The sequence below is a fragment of the Poecile atricapillus genome, chromosome 8 (genome assembly GCF_030490865.1).
Source record: "Poecile atricapillus isolate bPoeAtr1 chromosome 8, bPoeAtr1.hap1, whole genome shotgun sequence".
NCBI lineage: Eukaryota > Metazoa > Chordata > Aves > Passeriformes > Paridae > Poecile > Poecile atricapillus.
In genome coordinates, this window is record NC_081256.1 from 14,778,466 (window position 1) to 14,796,182 (window position 17,717).

General features: G+C 37.5%; 1 protein-coding gene across 12 annotated transcripts in view; it reads right to left on the reverse strand.

Moving 5' to 3' along the window:
• DLG1 (discs large MAGUK scaffold protein 1) overlaps nucleotides 1-17,717 on the reverse strand; it is a 149,528-nt gene that overhangs the window by 81,125 nt on the left and 50,686 nt on the right. For 9 of the 12 annotated variants that reach the window (XM_058843757.1, XM_058843763.1, XM_058843756.1 and 6 more), the window contains exon 4: nucleotides 13,119-13,283. In XM_058843757.1, coding sequence (XP_058699740.1) covers nucleotides 13,119-13,283 — 165 coding nt within the window. Of the gene's footprint in view, nucleotides 1-348; nucleotides 609-13,118; nucleotides 13,284-17,717 lie in introns of those variants that run through there. The other 3 variants (XM_058843759.1, XM_058843758.1, XM_058843762.1) reach the window with 1 other exon arrangement.

A 17,717-nucleotide genomic window follows, 5' to 3' on the forward strand; every position in this document is an offset into this window, starting at 1 on the left:
GGAATTAATATTTCTTAACTACGGTATTGCCCTCCAGAGCTAGGCAGCAGAATGCAAACTACATTTCAATATTTCACTATTTCATTAGGATATCTCATATTTAAAATTGCTGGAGGCTCATCTTGCAAAATAAATAAAAATCAGATCTCATTTAGTGTTTCCATTTTCATGCTTTAATGCTAGAAATTATACAGAGCTCTTTAAAATATGAAAATGAAAGCAGACAGAAAACGCCATTCATAAATAAGAGATTATCTGAAATCATGCACATATAAATAACTGCTCCTTCTGACTAGCAAGGAACCAGAAAACATGCAGACACAATCACTTTAACATGTGGCATATTACCTGGGTGGAGCTGGCAGCAACAGAAATGCAGTCAATGAACCCATGTCTCCGAGTGAAAAATGCCACTATCTGCTGCCACCGGGAAGGCTCAGTCCGTAACTCATCTGTTGAGCCTTTCTTTGCCCACTGCTTCTGTTTGGGGCCTACAGAGCTGTGGCTGGAGCCAGTGTTGCTTCGACTGGCGCGAGAATACAGGAGTGTGTTATTTCCGAAAATGTAATTCATCTCTGCAGCTCTGCAGGTGGTTGCCAGGCAGTCTTAATTCCCTACCAGCTGCTGAGTGGTGAATGAGCAGGAAAAAAAAAAAATGCAGATAGAATTACAGCAGCATCGTTTACAAACCAGGAAAACAAAATTCTTGCTAGTTGATGCTGTTTTTCTTCAAAGACTTTCCACCTCTGACATTCCCTCTCTACCTGTGATTACAATGATGAGTAAAATCTTGAGCAATTTAAAAAAACAAAAAAAAAAAACCCCAAAAAAAAACCAACCAGCAAGCAAAGGTTTTCCTTATTTTTCCTTTTCAGAACGCTCAGGATGAAAATCCTGCTTTCTCTTCCTAGCTGCCAACAGATATTTAAGAGAAACTGGGTAGCAGGTACAGTACGTTACAAATTCACAGCTATGAGGATGGTGGTGGATGGTAACAGCTACTGGGTGGAGAAAGCACAGATCAAAAATAACCAAGTTTCAATCACTGCCTGTAGAAATATCCAATAGCATCTTTTCACTTCCTTGCTTGCATAAATTATGAACCTGAAGCAAACAAAACAGGGAATATAGAGCAGAGCTGCACTTTTCACTGATTCTGTCTTTATGAAAACATTCCACAGAGCAAAATGACTTTAACACCGTATTTAAAACAAGTATCTAAGAAACAACTGTTTGCTGATTTCTTCTTGGTTTTCCCTGTTCTTTTGTGCATAAAACAAATGAAAAGGGAGTGAATCACAGTGTCACAAAACAATCATTTTGTACTGTGTATCAGAGGATGCCTGGTGAAGTTGTTCTGTGGTTTGGGGTTTTTTTTAATCCTCAAGAAAATCAGAGACTAAGATTAAACACTCTGAGTCCACACTCTGTTATTCTGTGAATAACATGTTATGTTCATAACACCTATGCCCAAATTTCTGTGACTACTGTAAACAAATTATGAAAAAAATAAATACATACATATATATTTCTGACTCAACATTACTTCTCAAAAGTACAATAATTCAAAACCAAAAAACTCTTACTATTCACTAATGACTTTTCAATAAGATTGTTTTGATCTCCCATGCACATGACAAGTATTATAGGTTTTCTCTGCTCTCTTCATAGCAAAATAGAATTCAGAATAATTGTCTGAAAGATTATGTTAAACTCAAGTTACCTTACAGAACTCACCATTCAAATTTTTATAGCCAATTTATTTATTCTTAAAAAAATCCTCCAACTCACATCAGAGGGATAATTTTGGAAATCAGTTAAATGTCAAGCTTTCAATACCAGCTCATCTCCGGAAAGCCAAGAGTTATCAAAACCATTTGTGGTATATTTCTATATTTCATGATCAGGGCAAACATTTTTAAAAAGCAGAGAACTCTCCATACAATAAACAAAGGCAGAAAAATTCCTTCCAACACAGCCACAACTTACAGCCACATAATTCTAAAAATCCACTGATTCATGATGTGCATTTTAGTGGCGTTACCAAATTCCTTCACATACTTTTTGAGGTGCAACATAATATGCTGTTTAACAAGTTCTTACTGACAGCTATTCTATTCTGAGTAACAGGTTTTTTTCCTGCTGGCTTCTATTACAAGTACAAATAAGAAGTACATTAATTGAAATCTGTTGTGTCGAGATCAATGCACCATTTACTTCTAGTCTAGACCAGTCCAGTCAGCTCAATAACATACCACATGCCAATAATCTGAGCACACCTTTCAGACAGACTTTATTAATATTTATAAAATACAATGGCTTATCACTGTAAGTCATATGAAACTGGGTCTGACTTGTGCAGTGTCCTTAAAGCTATGAGCATAAGATAGATAATGGAGGTTGGAAATGCCTGAGACACAGTAGATACAATGACCCTTTCAAATGGACAAGCTTTTCATAATGGAATTTTTTCACAGGAAGACTGCAGCACTTCCTGAGTCCTACTTTTTTCCAGACACAAAAAACATAACCATAGCCTGAAAAATGCTATGAATTTATTACCAGAGAAATTGATTAATCCCTAGCTATGACTGAAGGTGTTTGGAACAAGGGACAAATTATATGCTTTCAGTTCTAAGTCTTTTTATGAAGAGTCAAGGTGAAAATATTTTTTATCTTTTTCTACATATGACCTTGAATGTCAACACTGCTATAGAGTTTATTAAATATTTTAGAGCACAAGAATCTGTCTAACATTCAAAGAACCTCAAGAATTAATTTTTCTGTTTCTCACCATAGGCTCCAAACAAGTCACACGGAAGAATATAGTGCAAAATTCTGGAAGAAAACACCACAATACACGGACAAGAAATGTACCTACTGAAATGTAGGTATTTTTTTTACTGTTATATCAATTTGTCTGAAGATAAGAGAGTTTTGCTGTGTTTTAAGGCAGTTTCATTCAAGGATGATTCCCACACAGCTAACAATCCACTATGACATCTATTACAAAGTGATTTTAGAAAACAGCACTTCAGGAAAGCATCACATGGAAAAAAACCTTCCTGAAAATGAAGCAATGATGATTTAATTTCAATTGAGAGAGAAATCCAGAAAAGTACTTAAGGAATAGGTTATGCAATCCCGCTGGTGATGCAAGGCAGCAATCTGTGTCACCTACACTCCATATGGATGTAATGATATCAAGCAAGATTTGCTGACGCCTAAGCAGATACAGTAGCGGTTATTTGTAGAAGGCACCGGTACTGTGGTGATGAGACAAACCCTGATTTTTACATGTTACAAAGCAACCTGAAGATAAAGGCAAAGCATAGCTCTAGAGATGACAGAAAAACAGTATAGCACAAAGGAGTCCAGATTAGAAGAATGGTTACTTGTAGAGTTGAAAAAACAGTGGGAGGTTGTAAAAACAAGGGCTCAGTCCAGTCAAAGAGCATTTCAACAGAGGGTCAAACACCTACAAGTCGAAACTGGAAAAAGTTCTATTTGCACAGAAAAGGCAATATCCAGAGATAAGAAAATCATCCACACAGACGTCACAGCTGGAATTGCATCTGTGAATGATTGCCTCCAGAGTCAGGAGGCAGAACAGGGAGGCTCATCAGGGAACTGCAGGAAGTCCTAAAAGGAGTACAGAGCTTCCATCGCCCCCTTTTTCATATTCAGGATATTGAACTGATGGGGCTAAAATTAAAGACAAAGCAAACGAAAAGAACCACACACTAAAACACAATGAAAACCACTATTAACTATTAGGCAAGAACTGAGAATTTGCAGATTTGACAAGATTCCCACCCCAAATCAAAATGGCACATAATTAAGATTTCTACATCAGTACATATATCTCTACAGGTTAATAAATTTACTGCAAGATTCATCTGCATTTGTAGAGGCTGCAGAGTAACATTATTTGTTCTGTGGCCAATTAGCAAGATACAGTAATCACAGTGGTTACTAAATGTAATAACCAACATCAAATACTTAGACTAGAATTCCTCTGACTTTTTATCCAAACAAATTGCAATTATCAGCTTGCTGAGACAAGTCAAAACATGACATAATGCTGTATTTTAATCTCTCAGATAAAGGTTTCCTAGGCATAACTTTACAAGCAGAATGCACACCTAAAATTAAAAAGGCACAGCAACAAAATCTGTTTGTGAACAGAACCAGCAATTATATCTCAATTACCCCTTCTAAACAAAAACCAACAGTCCCCCTGAAGCATTTGAAAAGTGTCTTATATTAGTTTCACTACCATTCAGCTAAATAATCATTGGCTAAAATAAGCACAGACCCTAAAGGGAAAAAAAAACCTGACTGTCTTAACAGAGAAAATTCAAGAATCACCTAAAACAATGTCAGGGACTTACTTTATTTTCAATATCAGTTAGGTTTTGACCAAAAACAGAGGCAAAATAAATGTTCAGAACTTGGATATTTAAACAGTAGACTATGCAACCTAAACTCTTCAGGCATGGGAACAAAAACAATACTGAAAATGTAGATACAAACTCATGTTTCTTTCTTATACTTTTCAGAATTCTTGATTTAACTTTTACTGGCATAAGTCTAAGTCTCATAAACACTATATGCAGTATTCTAAGCCAAAGCCAGGAGTTCAGGACTCAAACACTGTGGAAAAAAAAATTGTTAACCCTTTTGCTAAGAGATGCTATAAAGTCTATGTTAACTTTTAGTTCAGATAGGACTAAAGGATAGCTCTTGACCAAGTGTCATTTACATGATCAATAAGTACATATCTTACTGCTAAAACCAACTTATAAGTAAACATCCCAGCACAATTATTCTATAATAATCTATTTTAGTATAAATGTTTAATATAAAAGATCATTACCTTATTACTCACAATACACCTCAGACAACCTACCAATCTGGGCAGATTAAACTGCCTGGTCTTCCGCACCCTGCTCATGAACCTCCTGCCCATCTTTTTGGCACGCCAGACTGACAAAAACATCTTGTGTTTAATGCAAGTCTCTTTATGCTTGCTTCAGTCACCAAAATGAACCCAACTGCACCAAGAGCTCAGGGAAAATCCCGGGTAAAAACAGCGCAACCCCTTTCTAGGACAACTTGATGTTGATTACTGTATATTAGGTTGTTCTAATGTTTGGATTAATCCACAGTCCATCTGTTACAGTTTTTATTTCTTGTCCCTGTTGTCAAGAATTCAATGAGCATATCCTTATGGAGAACTGGGCAGATTTGGTCAACTGCTTCTTACTATAAAACACAAACTGACACTTTTGCATGTATTTCCACATTCTTCAGTTACAGGAGTTTAAAATCAGTAACCTATCAAGAACTTGGGCAATGCATTTTAATTAAAAACTGCATAACAGCTCCTCTCAAGTGTGACCACCAAAGTACAATATTAGTCTAAAAATAAATGTGCCTGAGAATATCCATGTTTTCCTTTATGACTCCCAGTATTCTATGTATGTTCCTAACACCAAAAGCACTGCCTTTCTGCTGAAGATGGCAAAGCTTTACAAAGTTCTTAATTTAGAAAAAAGTAACAGATTGCAACCTTCTCACAATCATAGCCCAACTTGCAAATTACATGTCAATTGATCTTTGATTTCTGTTTGGAAACAGTATCTTCATCTTCAGGTTAACCTCACCTACCTGCTCAGACTGGAGCAGGACAAGAAAATCCACTGGGGCAAAGAGGAAATTAAAATTACTTTGACTGCTGGCTAACCTTGAAGCCACAGGGTTCAAATCATAAAGACCATTAGCCTTCCTGAGAGCAAAAAAACTCTCCCAGTTAACAGAGAAGGCTGTTTTAACAGCAGCTCCACAAGCTCTGAAACACTTCCAGGGAAGCACTTGAGAAAACAGAGAGGATTGGAAAGAAGACACACCAGAAGATAAAAAGAAGAGAACCTATTAGTATTACCAGCACAAGATTTGGCTTCACATGGAAAGGAGTTTGTTAGCATTGAAGGAAGGATGTGTAAAAATGCACAATTATGTAACAGTTATTTCCATAGAGCTTAATGCAAAGGAGTTAAGTAAAGGTCCTTGTTTGCAGTTGAAGAAACAAGCAATGTATGCTGTAATACCTTGGTTGGTATAGCCAGAAACCAAAAGACCACCAGTAGTTGAAAGATTATTTCAGTCAGAGCCTGACTGTAGATCACTGTGTTGATGGGCTATAAAACAATTATCACCTGCTAATCTGTAGTTCTGAATATAAAATTTAATTTCTGAAATAACTATTCCCTAGTAATTTTCATCATTTTAGAGGCTCAGCATTACTAACTGGAGTTTCATTGGTATCTCCTGAGTCAACTCTTTACCAAACAGAGGGGTCAAACTAGTTCATCCTTCATTTGACAGTAGCTGCCCTCTGTCTCTGACCATTCTTGTTCTTCTTTGAGTATCTAAATTTGCCTTCTTAATCAAGTTAATGAAAGGTGCAGATTTCTGGAGTGATAAGATAATGCAGTTTTATTCCCATTTGCTTCGCTGATTATTCCTTGTATTCCATTTGCCTTTCTGACTGTTAATTTAGTACTGAGATGATTATTCCATTAATCTTTATAACCCTGAGTTCTTATTCTTCTTAGATAATGCAATGAGAACACAAGTTCTTCCAAGATCCTTCTGGTAACCTCTATCCATGATTACTAATCTTCTTCCTTACCCTTTACTTTCCTTTTGTTGTTGGTTTGGTTTTGGTGGGGCATTTCTGTTTGCTTTGTTTTCTTTTAACAACTAAATCCCAAAATTTTTTTCTTATTTCATGATAGCTTAAGTTTCTCCATAGTCTTTTTTGAGTGTGCCTATTGTGTGCATCTAATAAAACCTAAAAACCTACATCAACAAGATGTTCTTTATGCTTTAAGGGATTTATGCTGCAGAAATTCTCTTTGCAATGCATTCATTGCTTTCTCATCTCTCATTTCTCCACATGCTCATTGATTCTGCTCTTTAGAACAGTTTCACTGTGCTTTGCCAGTACCGAAATGAGAGCAAGTTCCAATTTCTCCTCTCCCTTCTGGAAGCTATTTTAAGAACAAGTACCACCTTGCCATCTCTCATTCCTGTGATACCACAGTCAGGATAAGCGGGCTATTACACAGCACTGCAGCACTAATAGATAACAAATTGGGGTAATTTAAAACCATTAAGCTTAAATACCATTAGGTCCTGTAAATACTTTTCCAAAGATGACTAAACATGTGGAAAAAAAGCACAAAAAAAGCAGACATACACTGAGTGGGCACAAGATATTTATTTCACAGACAGTGCATGGAGTCAGCAGAAGTGCTATGCTAGGATTACAAAACCTGTCTCGACAAAGGTTTGGGTACTGCTGATGCACTATTAGATTTTTTTTTTTTTTGAAACTATGTGTCCACAAAGGATTGAGGGCAGGAAACCACCAGCTGCTGTTTCTAAGCAAGAGGAAAGGAAAGGCTGAAGGACATACTTCTCACCCTACAGGCACTCACAGCACTAGGTCAAATAAAATGGCCAACTAACCTACTGCCTCTCTCAGCAGTGAATAGCGAAGGTGTAGAGTGATCCTTCCCTGCTCAATACACAATCACAAGCTCCAACAGAGGTTCAGAGTCAAAGAAGGTAAACTCTGTCTTACTGCTTTTATTCTAATAAAAGACTACTTGCACTCTAATGCAAACTGAGCCTGAATATTTTCTCCCATATCTGACACTGCAAGGGATAAGCAGAGATAAAGCACAGGGGCACTGGCATTGGGCATAGGCACTGCTTCAAAGGTATTCCCTGGGTGCTTCAGCTGGGCAAAAAGATTCCTTTGATTAGAATCTGGGGGTAAAACTTCAATCTTTTATTCAGTGAGGAGCAGTATTTCACCCCAGTTTGAAGCATTTCTTTGTTCAGAGACAGGAAAACAGGAACCCATTTGCATTTAATGTCATAATATTATGAAATCACATCCACATGTTTCCTTTGGTAAAGGGAAGTGGGGATTTTTACTGTATCACCTGAAGCACAAGTTCTGTAGCAGAATACAACAGCCCCAGCCAAATGACAGGTCTGTGCAGGAGATTGAACAGGCAGACAGCAATGGGAATGCTAATCCCTGCATTGCCTGTCCCCAGCGCCCCCTGCTCAGAGATGACCATTCCTGGGAACATGTGAGGACAGGAAAGCAGCCCAACTGTGTGGCACAAAATACAGAAAATAGTCCATGATTACAGAACTACAAGTTAAAGACTTCACTCACCAACCCAAACCTACTTCTCACAATTCCTAGAGTGTTCTGCTACTCCACTGATGATTGCACAAAGCTGTTCTAGAGATACCATTCAACCAGTAGAATGTCTTTAGCTCCTTATAGATGCACAACTTAGAAATTAAAATTTTAATGTACAGCATGAATAAGCAATTTTAGGCCCCTTACTAGACTAATAAAGCCAGTACAATGTTTCAACTAAAACATTTCTGTTCAGCTGTTCACTTCTGTGACACATGAAAGGAACAAACCAGGTGCAGGCATTTTCCTTGCACCCTCTGAAGATTGGTGCTATGGTGAAAATCTCCAGAGATAGATCATTGAAAAATATTTGATTAAAGAAAGGAGAATGGCAGAGACTTTTCTCAAGCAGTAAGTCTAGCTTTCTGTTACCACATGCAGCCACATGATAATATAATTTATAAAGTTATCAACTACTTTGAAAAGTTTTTAAGAACTTGTGCAAGTTTCATATAGAGAATTACGGATTTAATGGAAATGCACTGAATATTGTAATATTAAGAATTTATTTCAAAGCAAGGTAAAGATTAATCATGCTATTCATGGTATGTTTTTCCAGTACAAGATATATTTAGTAGCTTACAAATTATTACATGTTTCCTTTACAGTTTCTGCAATAACAGGGGAATATTAGCCCCAAATACCAACACACAATACACAAATATGTTACAGAAATATATGGAAGCCCGTATCAGGTTCTACACTTAAAAACTGAATTGCCATGCTACATCATGTATATGATAAATAATCTGTCATGCCCAGTTTGCTCTAAATAAAGATTACTTTGTGGTTTGTTTTTTGTTTTTTTGGTTTTTTTTTTGTCTTATTGCACCACGACCCACTATTTTATGGCCTTGTAATCATCTGTTATTCAAAGCTTTTTTTCCTTGACAGAAAATCTCAGCTTTCACTCCAGTTTAAAAGCTTTCTTGGTACCATATCACATCTGTGACAGATCTCACTTGACTGGAGCTGTTTAATAGCACCCTATTTTAACTCAAAGCCGTCACTCAGAAGGGGCTGTGATCTACAGGATCTGTAGATCAGGATGCGTCCCACAGCGCTGAATTCAGCGCTGCATTGAAGCAAACCCTGTTGTAGCATCGCCATCTCGCGGCCAAGCTGCAGAGCAGAGCATCTCAGAACTCCCGGGACCTCACTCTGGAACCACGCGTTTCCAGGTGGAATTTGGAAACCCCCTACTGAAGAAATTCTGGTATTAGCTGCCTAACTACCTGAAAATATTCTTCAAAACTTCGGGGCAGAATATTTGTGAGGGATTTGAAGTTTGACCATTTTCACTATTCCTTCATGATTCTCTACCATTAAATAATTTTTAAAAGCTGTTTTATACCATTAGCATTCCATTTTACACAGTATCAGAGAACAGAGGACACATATCCTGGGCCAACTTTACTTCTTTGTTACTTGAGACACAGGAAGTAAACACTTCTTCTTTAGTTAACAAAGCTCCACTCTAACAAGACAAAACCTGTAAGTCTTAAACTTTAAATCAGTACAGCTAGTCTCTTATTTTATGCTTATTGCAAATATGCAATGTTTTAACCCAATAGGTAGCACATGCCCCGTCAAGAAAATAAAGCAACTTCATTTACTACAGTACTTGACATCTGATAAATAGCAACCACATACTCATCATCAAAAATTTGGGATACAAATTTGTATTTTTGGCCATTGAAAACTACTCTTTGAAATAAGATCCACCTGTCCAAGCAAGTTATAAAAGTTGTTTTAAGTCCTAGAGTATTTGAAAGCTTCTCTCAAGAACAAAATGCAAACTAGTCAGAACCAGGCATCTCCCTTCTCTTCTGTTCTATATTATTGCTCCACACTGCAGAGAGCTTGCTATAACAGAAGGTATTCCTCAAAATCCAATTCTACTGGCCTCTGCAGCACTGAGCAACAAATAATCGTAAGACCACTGACTTCTTCAAACTAACAACTCCGTATTTGAAAATTTAAGTCCATTTAACATTTATATTTAAAACAAAAAACAAACTCCTTATGTTATTCATTCATAAACAACATTCTCTATTACATTTAGTTTCCTTAAGCAATGAACTATTGAAGAAAGCTGATCAAGATTTTGTCTATCAGCCAAGACTTGGTCCTTGCACAGTGCACCAAGCCAACCTACCAAATAAATCACACAAAGCACTCTTTAAATCAGAGCTGTTGCTGCTAAATTAATCTTCAGCACAAGCTATGCCAAAACCATGAACACCTTGCATCATCAGACCAAAAGGGGAGCAGACCAGCTATGCTAATAATACAACAGCAGCCTTGGGTTTTTATTTAGGAGAGAAGCAAGCCAGCAGCCAATTAGCATCAGAATTCAAAATTACACAAAACGCTGGTAAAAACTGAAACCTGCAACACCCATCCCAGTTTTCAGATGAACAAAGCTTTGAACAATTTCAATTTACCATACATTGCTTTGAAACCAATAGAGAGGAATCATCTGAAAAAATCAAATATATGCTGAAAATGGTAATACAAATTGAGTGATAATACTCCCCTTATGAACATTCTTCCCTATTGAGTGATGACTTCCCAGCATTTACCAGTGTGAGACAGATAATAACAATCCTTCTCAGAGACCTACAACACAGTATTTTGAAAAGGCCTCACCATATATTGCAACTATACTTAATTCTTAATTTTGATTAATTCTATTTTGAAAATAGTTTCCTTTTTTCCTGACAGTTTTACAGCTCCCTTCTTTGACTTTTTGATCCCTTTATGCTTTCTAAAAGGCAAAACTAACTGCTCTAGGAATTAGGAAAAGCTTGTGAATAAAGAGTTGACCTTAAGTCCCTTAAAGACCTTAAGAGGATTTTTTCTATTTTTAATGGTTGCACATAAAAGGTGTTTCATTACTTTCCAAACATCAGTAAATTCAGGGAATTAGACATGTGAAAGTGTGTTATTATGAGTCTAACTTCATAAGCAAGAAAAGTTTGAAGTCCTAGCAATTCCCAAAAATGAAAGCTTTGTCACATGAGTATTCTCAGAAGGCTCTTCAGAGGGCAATATAGCCCACTTATAAAAGGTTATTCATTAGGGTTTAAAGAATTCAGCTTGTCTAGCTGAAGACTATGGAAAAATACAGGGAGTTCATTATGGAGATATAAATAAAAATCACTGGTTCAATATCATCATATACATTTTAAAACTTTCAGAAAAGCTGGAAAACAATTACTAAATGCACTCACACTATAATTGGTTCTTCTACAGAATCCTTAAGTCAATGATAAAGACGTGCTATATTGAACAACATTTTTCTTCATAATTGAAAAAATGGAAACATAAGTAGGTTCAAAACATTTTTTTCTTAAAATATCATAGAATTATTTGGGTTGGAAAGGGCCTTAAAGATCATCTAAATCAAATCAATCCCTGCCTGCAGGCTCGAAGACCCTGCCCTAGACCAGGTTGCTCAAAGGCCCAGCCAACCTGGCCTTGAACACTTCCAGGGATGGGGCAGCCACCCCCTCTCTGGGCAGCCTGTGCCAGGGCTTTATCACTCAATGAGAAAGAATTTCTTACTAATATCTAAACTAAATCTACCCTCTTTCAGCAGTTTAAAGCCCTTCCCTATCTTGTCCTATCACTACATGACCTTGCAAAAATTCCCTATACAGCTTTCTTAGAGCCACTTTATGTACTGAAAGGGGCTCTAAGGTCCTGCAGGATGAGCAGCCCCACCTCAGTGGGTCTCCACAGGAGAGGTTCTCCAGCCCTCTGATGATCATAGTGCCTTCCTCCAGGCCTGCTCCAACAGATTCATGTCCATCTTTAGTGGGGGACCCCAGAGCTGGATGCAGCACTGCAAGTGGGGTCTCAGCAGAGCAGCACAGAGGGGCAGAATCCCCTCCCTCCCCACATTGCTTTGGATTGCAGCCCAGAACATGTTTGGCTTTCTAGGCTATGAGTGCACATTGTTGGGTCACATTCAGCCTCTCATCCAGCAGCACCCTCAAGTCCTTCTCCCCAGGGCTGTTCCCAGTGCAACAGCATTTGTTCTTTGCAGTTACAAAGGAGACTATCACACACAAACAATTCATGCTAAAAGTACCAAGACTACCTAAATGTAAGCCTATCTCATCACTCTAAGGCCCAAATATTCCCCAGTATCAAATAATTTCTCCACTTTTCCCTCAAAGCCAGCCATAAAGACTCAGAGATGTTATAGAAAACAGCATTTAGTCTGACACACAAAAGCACTGTGCTATTCAAAATATGATTGAGCTACATCCATCTACTAACACAGTAAATAAAACTGCCTGTTATTAACTCCTCCCAAACTTCACACTCAGTTTGTTGTCTAAATCTTTAACTCTGTCTTCAAGTTACTGAAGCAATCCTGAAAATAACAATGCTGCATGCTGAAAATATCCAGAGAAATATATTGCACTTGGATTATTACATATTGCACATAGATCCTCAATTAAAATAATGACTAAAAGCAAACTCAGAATTGACTCTACAGGTTTCTGACCAAAAGTCCAAAATTAAACCAACAGCGTGAACTACAGTGCCCCTCAAAAGTACAACCAAAATCTCCAGTTACCTATAGTAATAGGTACAGAGTAGTTGTTTTCTGGGCATTTTACTACCATGCATGTCTAGAATGTGTGGAACTAAATCAATGCTTAAATGCCTACAAAGTAAATTTCACAAATAAACAGTTCCATAAAACAAAACAGAAAGAGATATTTTGCATGCTTTTTTTTGCCCTACAAAATTAAATTCCTGGGGAGCATACCAAAACAGTCCAGTCTTTAACTTTAAAAATGCTTACCTTTACTGGTGAAATATGAGAGTGGGAAACAAACCCATGGACATTCTCGATCTGTGACAGATTCTTCTCTGATACATGAACCAGCTCTGGACCTGTCACCTCATTGGCAATGTGTGGAGAGCTGTGCTCCTGTGGGGGTGTATCTTCATCTTGATAGCGGTATTTCTGAAAAAAAAAATAAAATATATATATAGAAAAAGATCAGGCCACCACAGAAATGAGAAAAGATTATCCAGATAACCTAAGTCAGACAGAAATAGTTGTTCTTCTGACCTTGCTGACTTCAAGGCAATAAAACCTATAAATAAAAATGTTAATTAGCATTTTTAGTTTAAAGACTGGTCCTATCCAAGAATGTGCCAGCCCTTTTAGTCCCACCTGGGATTACTATAAAGCTACCTAAACCCCAGCAGGGTCTACTATGTCCATAAGAAATATCCCAACATTTTCCAAGCACATTCACACACTACTACTATAATCCCAAGTATATAAATAGTTGATAATAGTGATAGGGAAAGCATGTCATGTTATTAAATGTACAGAAAAACCTTCTAAACACATAGTCATTTTAATCTTGGGAAAAGTTATTCCTGTTATTGAAGCATATTTAGGATAGAAAATATTTCCTTAGGGTTTCTTTTAAGCAGAATGTCAAGATCTACATACAACAGCTTAAGTCAAAACCAGACACTTTCCTGGTAATTATTTTATATATTATAACCCAGTAGGTAACTGGAAGTAACCCACTTGTCTGTAAGCACAGAACACTACACCACAGCAGTATCTGACAAACAGTGCATAACTTCTAACCCTCTCAACAGTTACATGCACTTTCTATTTCAGGTTAACACAAAGATCTATTCCCTTCACCAAAAACACCTACAACATTACAAGTTAAGATCTAGGGTAAACGACCAACAAAAGTGCTTAAAATGATCTATCAGTTATCAGCTCCTGTAATGCTTAACACATTCTTAACCCAACTGTAAAGTAGAAGCAATTCAAACGTTTCTCTAAAAATACTAATTAGCAAAGAAGCAGAAGACTCTCTTCTTCCAGCGTAAGAAATAACTCCTGAAAGCAAGTGTATTACAACTTCTATTACCACAAGAACCCAACTCCAAACATTTCCAGACCTTCTCCTCAGCTGCATGTACCAAAGGAGAGATGGTGAAGTCTGACAGTTATGAAAACTCACAGTGGTTACTCAAAAAGCCCTAATTTTTCAAATTTTTAGCAGAGAGGTTTCATGACATAATCAACTTAATAGCTCACTACTACCAGAAGATAAAATTTATTTTTCTTTCCTTTCCCTGCAGCAGTGAGATGCTGGATTGCTCAGCCTCAGACTGCTGCCATTCATCTTTTTTCTGAGATTGACTTGTTTTTCACTTATCAAAATAAAACGCTGAAAGGAGTTGACATTAGCTCTCTAGAGCAGCCATATTAAACATTGGGAACAGAGAAGAATTATAATTTAAATGAAGTGTTAGCCAAAAATACAAGGATACGTTACCAGAGTATAAATTAGACCACATTGGCAATTAGAGAAAGTAAACATTGGAGCTCCAAGAAGCAGAGAAAATGTCTTGCAGCATCAGAGAATGTAGGCATTCTGTGAGTTTAAAGCAGCCTGCTCCACTGACGAAGGCTGTATTTGGCTATACTTATGATCCCAAATGTCCCTAGCAGATCTTAAGCTTTGATTTCATCACGAAATACAGGAAAATTGTTTGAAAGTGGACTTAGTTTCCAGACCATCTCAGACAAGATCCTGTAGAAGCTAGAAGTGGATTATTCCAGTTTTACTGTGAGGGCCAGGGTGCACACAACATCCACACAAAAAAAACCTCTGAACACTCTAATTAGTCAAATAGTCACAGGTCAATCAAAACTAATTTCCATTACAGAACGGTTAATATCTTTAGACAAAACACAGAATTACCTTGCTTTTTTTCCTGAAACCAGATATATTTCTTGAAAACAGGTACTTTATTAGAAAAAGATTCTTGAACATGACTGAATGCAAACAGGCTCTGGATTTCAGATCTAGATATATGTTTACATTATAGAGTGCATCAATGCTTATAATATATTAAGTTCTAATAGCTCAGTATTTCATTATTTTGACTTAAAATGAAAAAATGTTGCGATAAAGAATTCTCCCCTAAAAGGCAGTGACAGCCTACAGTCTTCTCAAAAAAAATTTAAAAGTGAACTGTTGATTAGATTTTGATGCAGTATTTGAGACTGACCTTACTATTTGATATGAAGTTGTTTATGACTTAGTGCCACTTGCCAGTTGACAAGGTGGTGTTAGGTCATAGGTTTGACTTGAGGATCTCAAATCTATTTTCCAACCTTGTTGATTCTGTGATTCTATGAAGTGCATGAAAACATAATATCCATGCTACAACCTATTCTGAAAGGTATCCCAGTCCTTCACAAAAAGTACTTCTGAGGAAAGTGCTTTAAGTAAAGCAAACTACTGTATCTTGTAACAGCTACTTCTCCACAGAAGTGTTACTACAGAGCACCACCCCTGAATACAGTGTGTCTCTTGTCTGAGGCAGCAGGTTCAAGTGAGCTGGTTGGTCAAACAGCCACCACTCACCACTGCCCCTTCCCTTGCTCTCCCAGGAGCTGCCAGTGCCCGAACAAGAACTCAGTCCACAGTTCCAGTCATGCCAAGTTAATTGTGCTGCTGCATCCAAAGCAAGTTCCCCTCCATAGGGGTCTAAAGACACAATTTCACAGTACAGCCCAGCTCTCTCCAAGGGCAGCCAGGGTCTGAAGAAGCATAACCCATTCACTTGCTCTTGGTCAGGCTGAACAATTTCATCTCCCTGCCCCTTGCTGGGAGCACACAGCTGACTTCAGACAGTGAGCAAACAAATCCAGCAAAATGCTTTTTCCCCTCTCCCAGCAGTAACAAATTTTCTGTAATTCCTGAAGTGGCTCATGACAAGCTGAGGCACACAGCAATGCTGGCAGAACAAGGAGCAGAGCAGGTAAAGAGTAAGGCCAACCCACCCCCAGTGGCTAGGAGCAGGTCTTTACTCCACTTACAAGTAAGAGAATGCAATCCCAAACCCAAATCCAGGCTCCAAGGAGATCCTAATTTACAAGAGACAGCCTAGCAAGGGACACATCAAAGGAAGTGAAAAGATGTGGCAAAGCAGCTCTGAACTTGCAGACAGTCTCAGCTGCACACCTTCGAGTACTCAGTTAGGTAGTGGCCAAGTAATTTAACTCCTCAAGGAACTTTATGGACTGCTTTACAATTTATAACCATAATTTTAAGTCCAAAGCAACCAAGTACTAAACATTTAACACATACTTCTGACAGAGACACTGCCCCAAACGATTCTGTTGCATAATACAGGTGTGTCAAAACTAATTTAAAACATTTCAGATGCAACATAGTTAACAGGATATCTTCAGGCTAAATTATACCGATATTAAGTTTTGAAATGTCACCAAACTCTATGGTCACTACTACTACTACTGAAAAATCCATTTACTTTAATAAACCAGTGCTAGTTTGCATGAGATGAAACTCAAAAATGAACCCAATTCACCACAGTGAAACCATTTTTCAGGCCCACAACTTCAACTCTCAGGCCTAGCTAAGTTAGAAATAAGAACTAACAAAGTATCTGCAACAATTTGCAGTCAAAATTTTTCTGGACATTTTATAGCACCATTTTTCATAACAGAGATCACCTGTTCACAGCAAAAGCACGGAAAAGTTTTAGGAAACTCATTCTAAGAAGTTCACTTTAGTCTTCTTAATCTCTTATCTTTATTTTAAAAAGAAGATATTTCAAATTCCCTTCCTTCTCCAGACTTTAGCCCTCCCCACCCACCAGACATACAACTCCCAAGTTACTGCTCACTTCCAACAACTAAAGCAAGAAATTCCAGGAAAGCACAGCCTGACTTACAGTCTGTCCCTGGGTAAAGTTTACATTTTCAGTGTACAGGTCCAACCATGATTAGAAAGAGGTTAACAATAAAATAAGACTTAAGTAAGTGAATCTAATAATTTGAATCTGATAAATATACTAAAGCTCACAGGGCCAGACCCTTTCTGAAGCAGTATGAACAGGCAGTGTGATGAAACCAAGCAGTATTAGATCATTAGTACACAATTCCTCGAGTTTAAATACTTGTCCTTTTTTAAATTTCTCCACTTTACCAGTTAAACTAAATCTTTTAGGACCCTTCCAAAGATCATTCCAGCAACTGAAGTTATTGTGAAGCACTGTTTGACATGCAACACTTCCACTCCTGCATAAAATTACCTGGAAGCAATGTCAAAAACAAATGGCTAGAGAAGACTAAATAGCTTTCACATCTCCCCAGCTTTCACAACTCTGACACCCTTCAGCAGAAAATAACTTCCAACAACTCTAATAACAAAAGCAACAATACAGAAAATTTTGCATACCTTGCTAAAACAAAACTAACCAAAAACTAGTAATATATTAAAGATGCTACTGCATTTCGTACAAATCTTTCCTGTAGTCTAGTGCTAAACTAGAAACAAGTGCTTAGGACAGTAACAGTGCCTTCCACACAAAGGAAAAAAAGGAC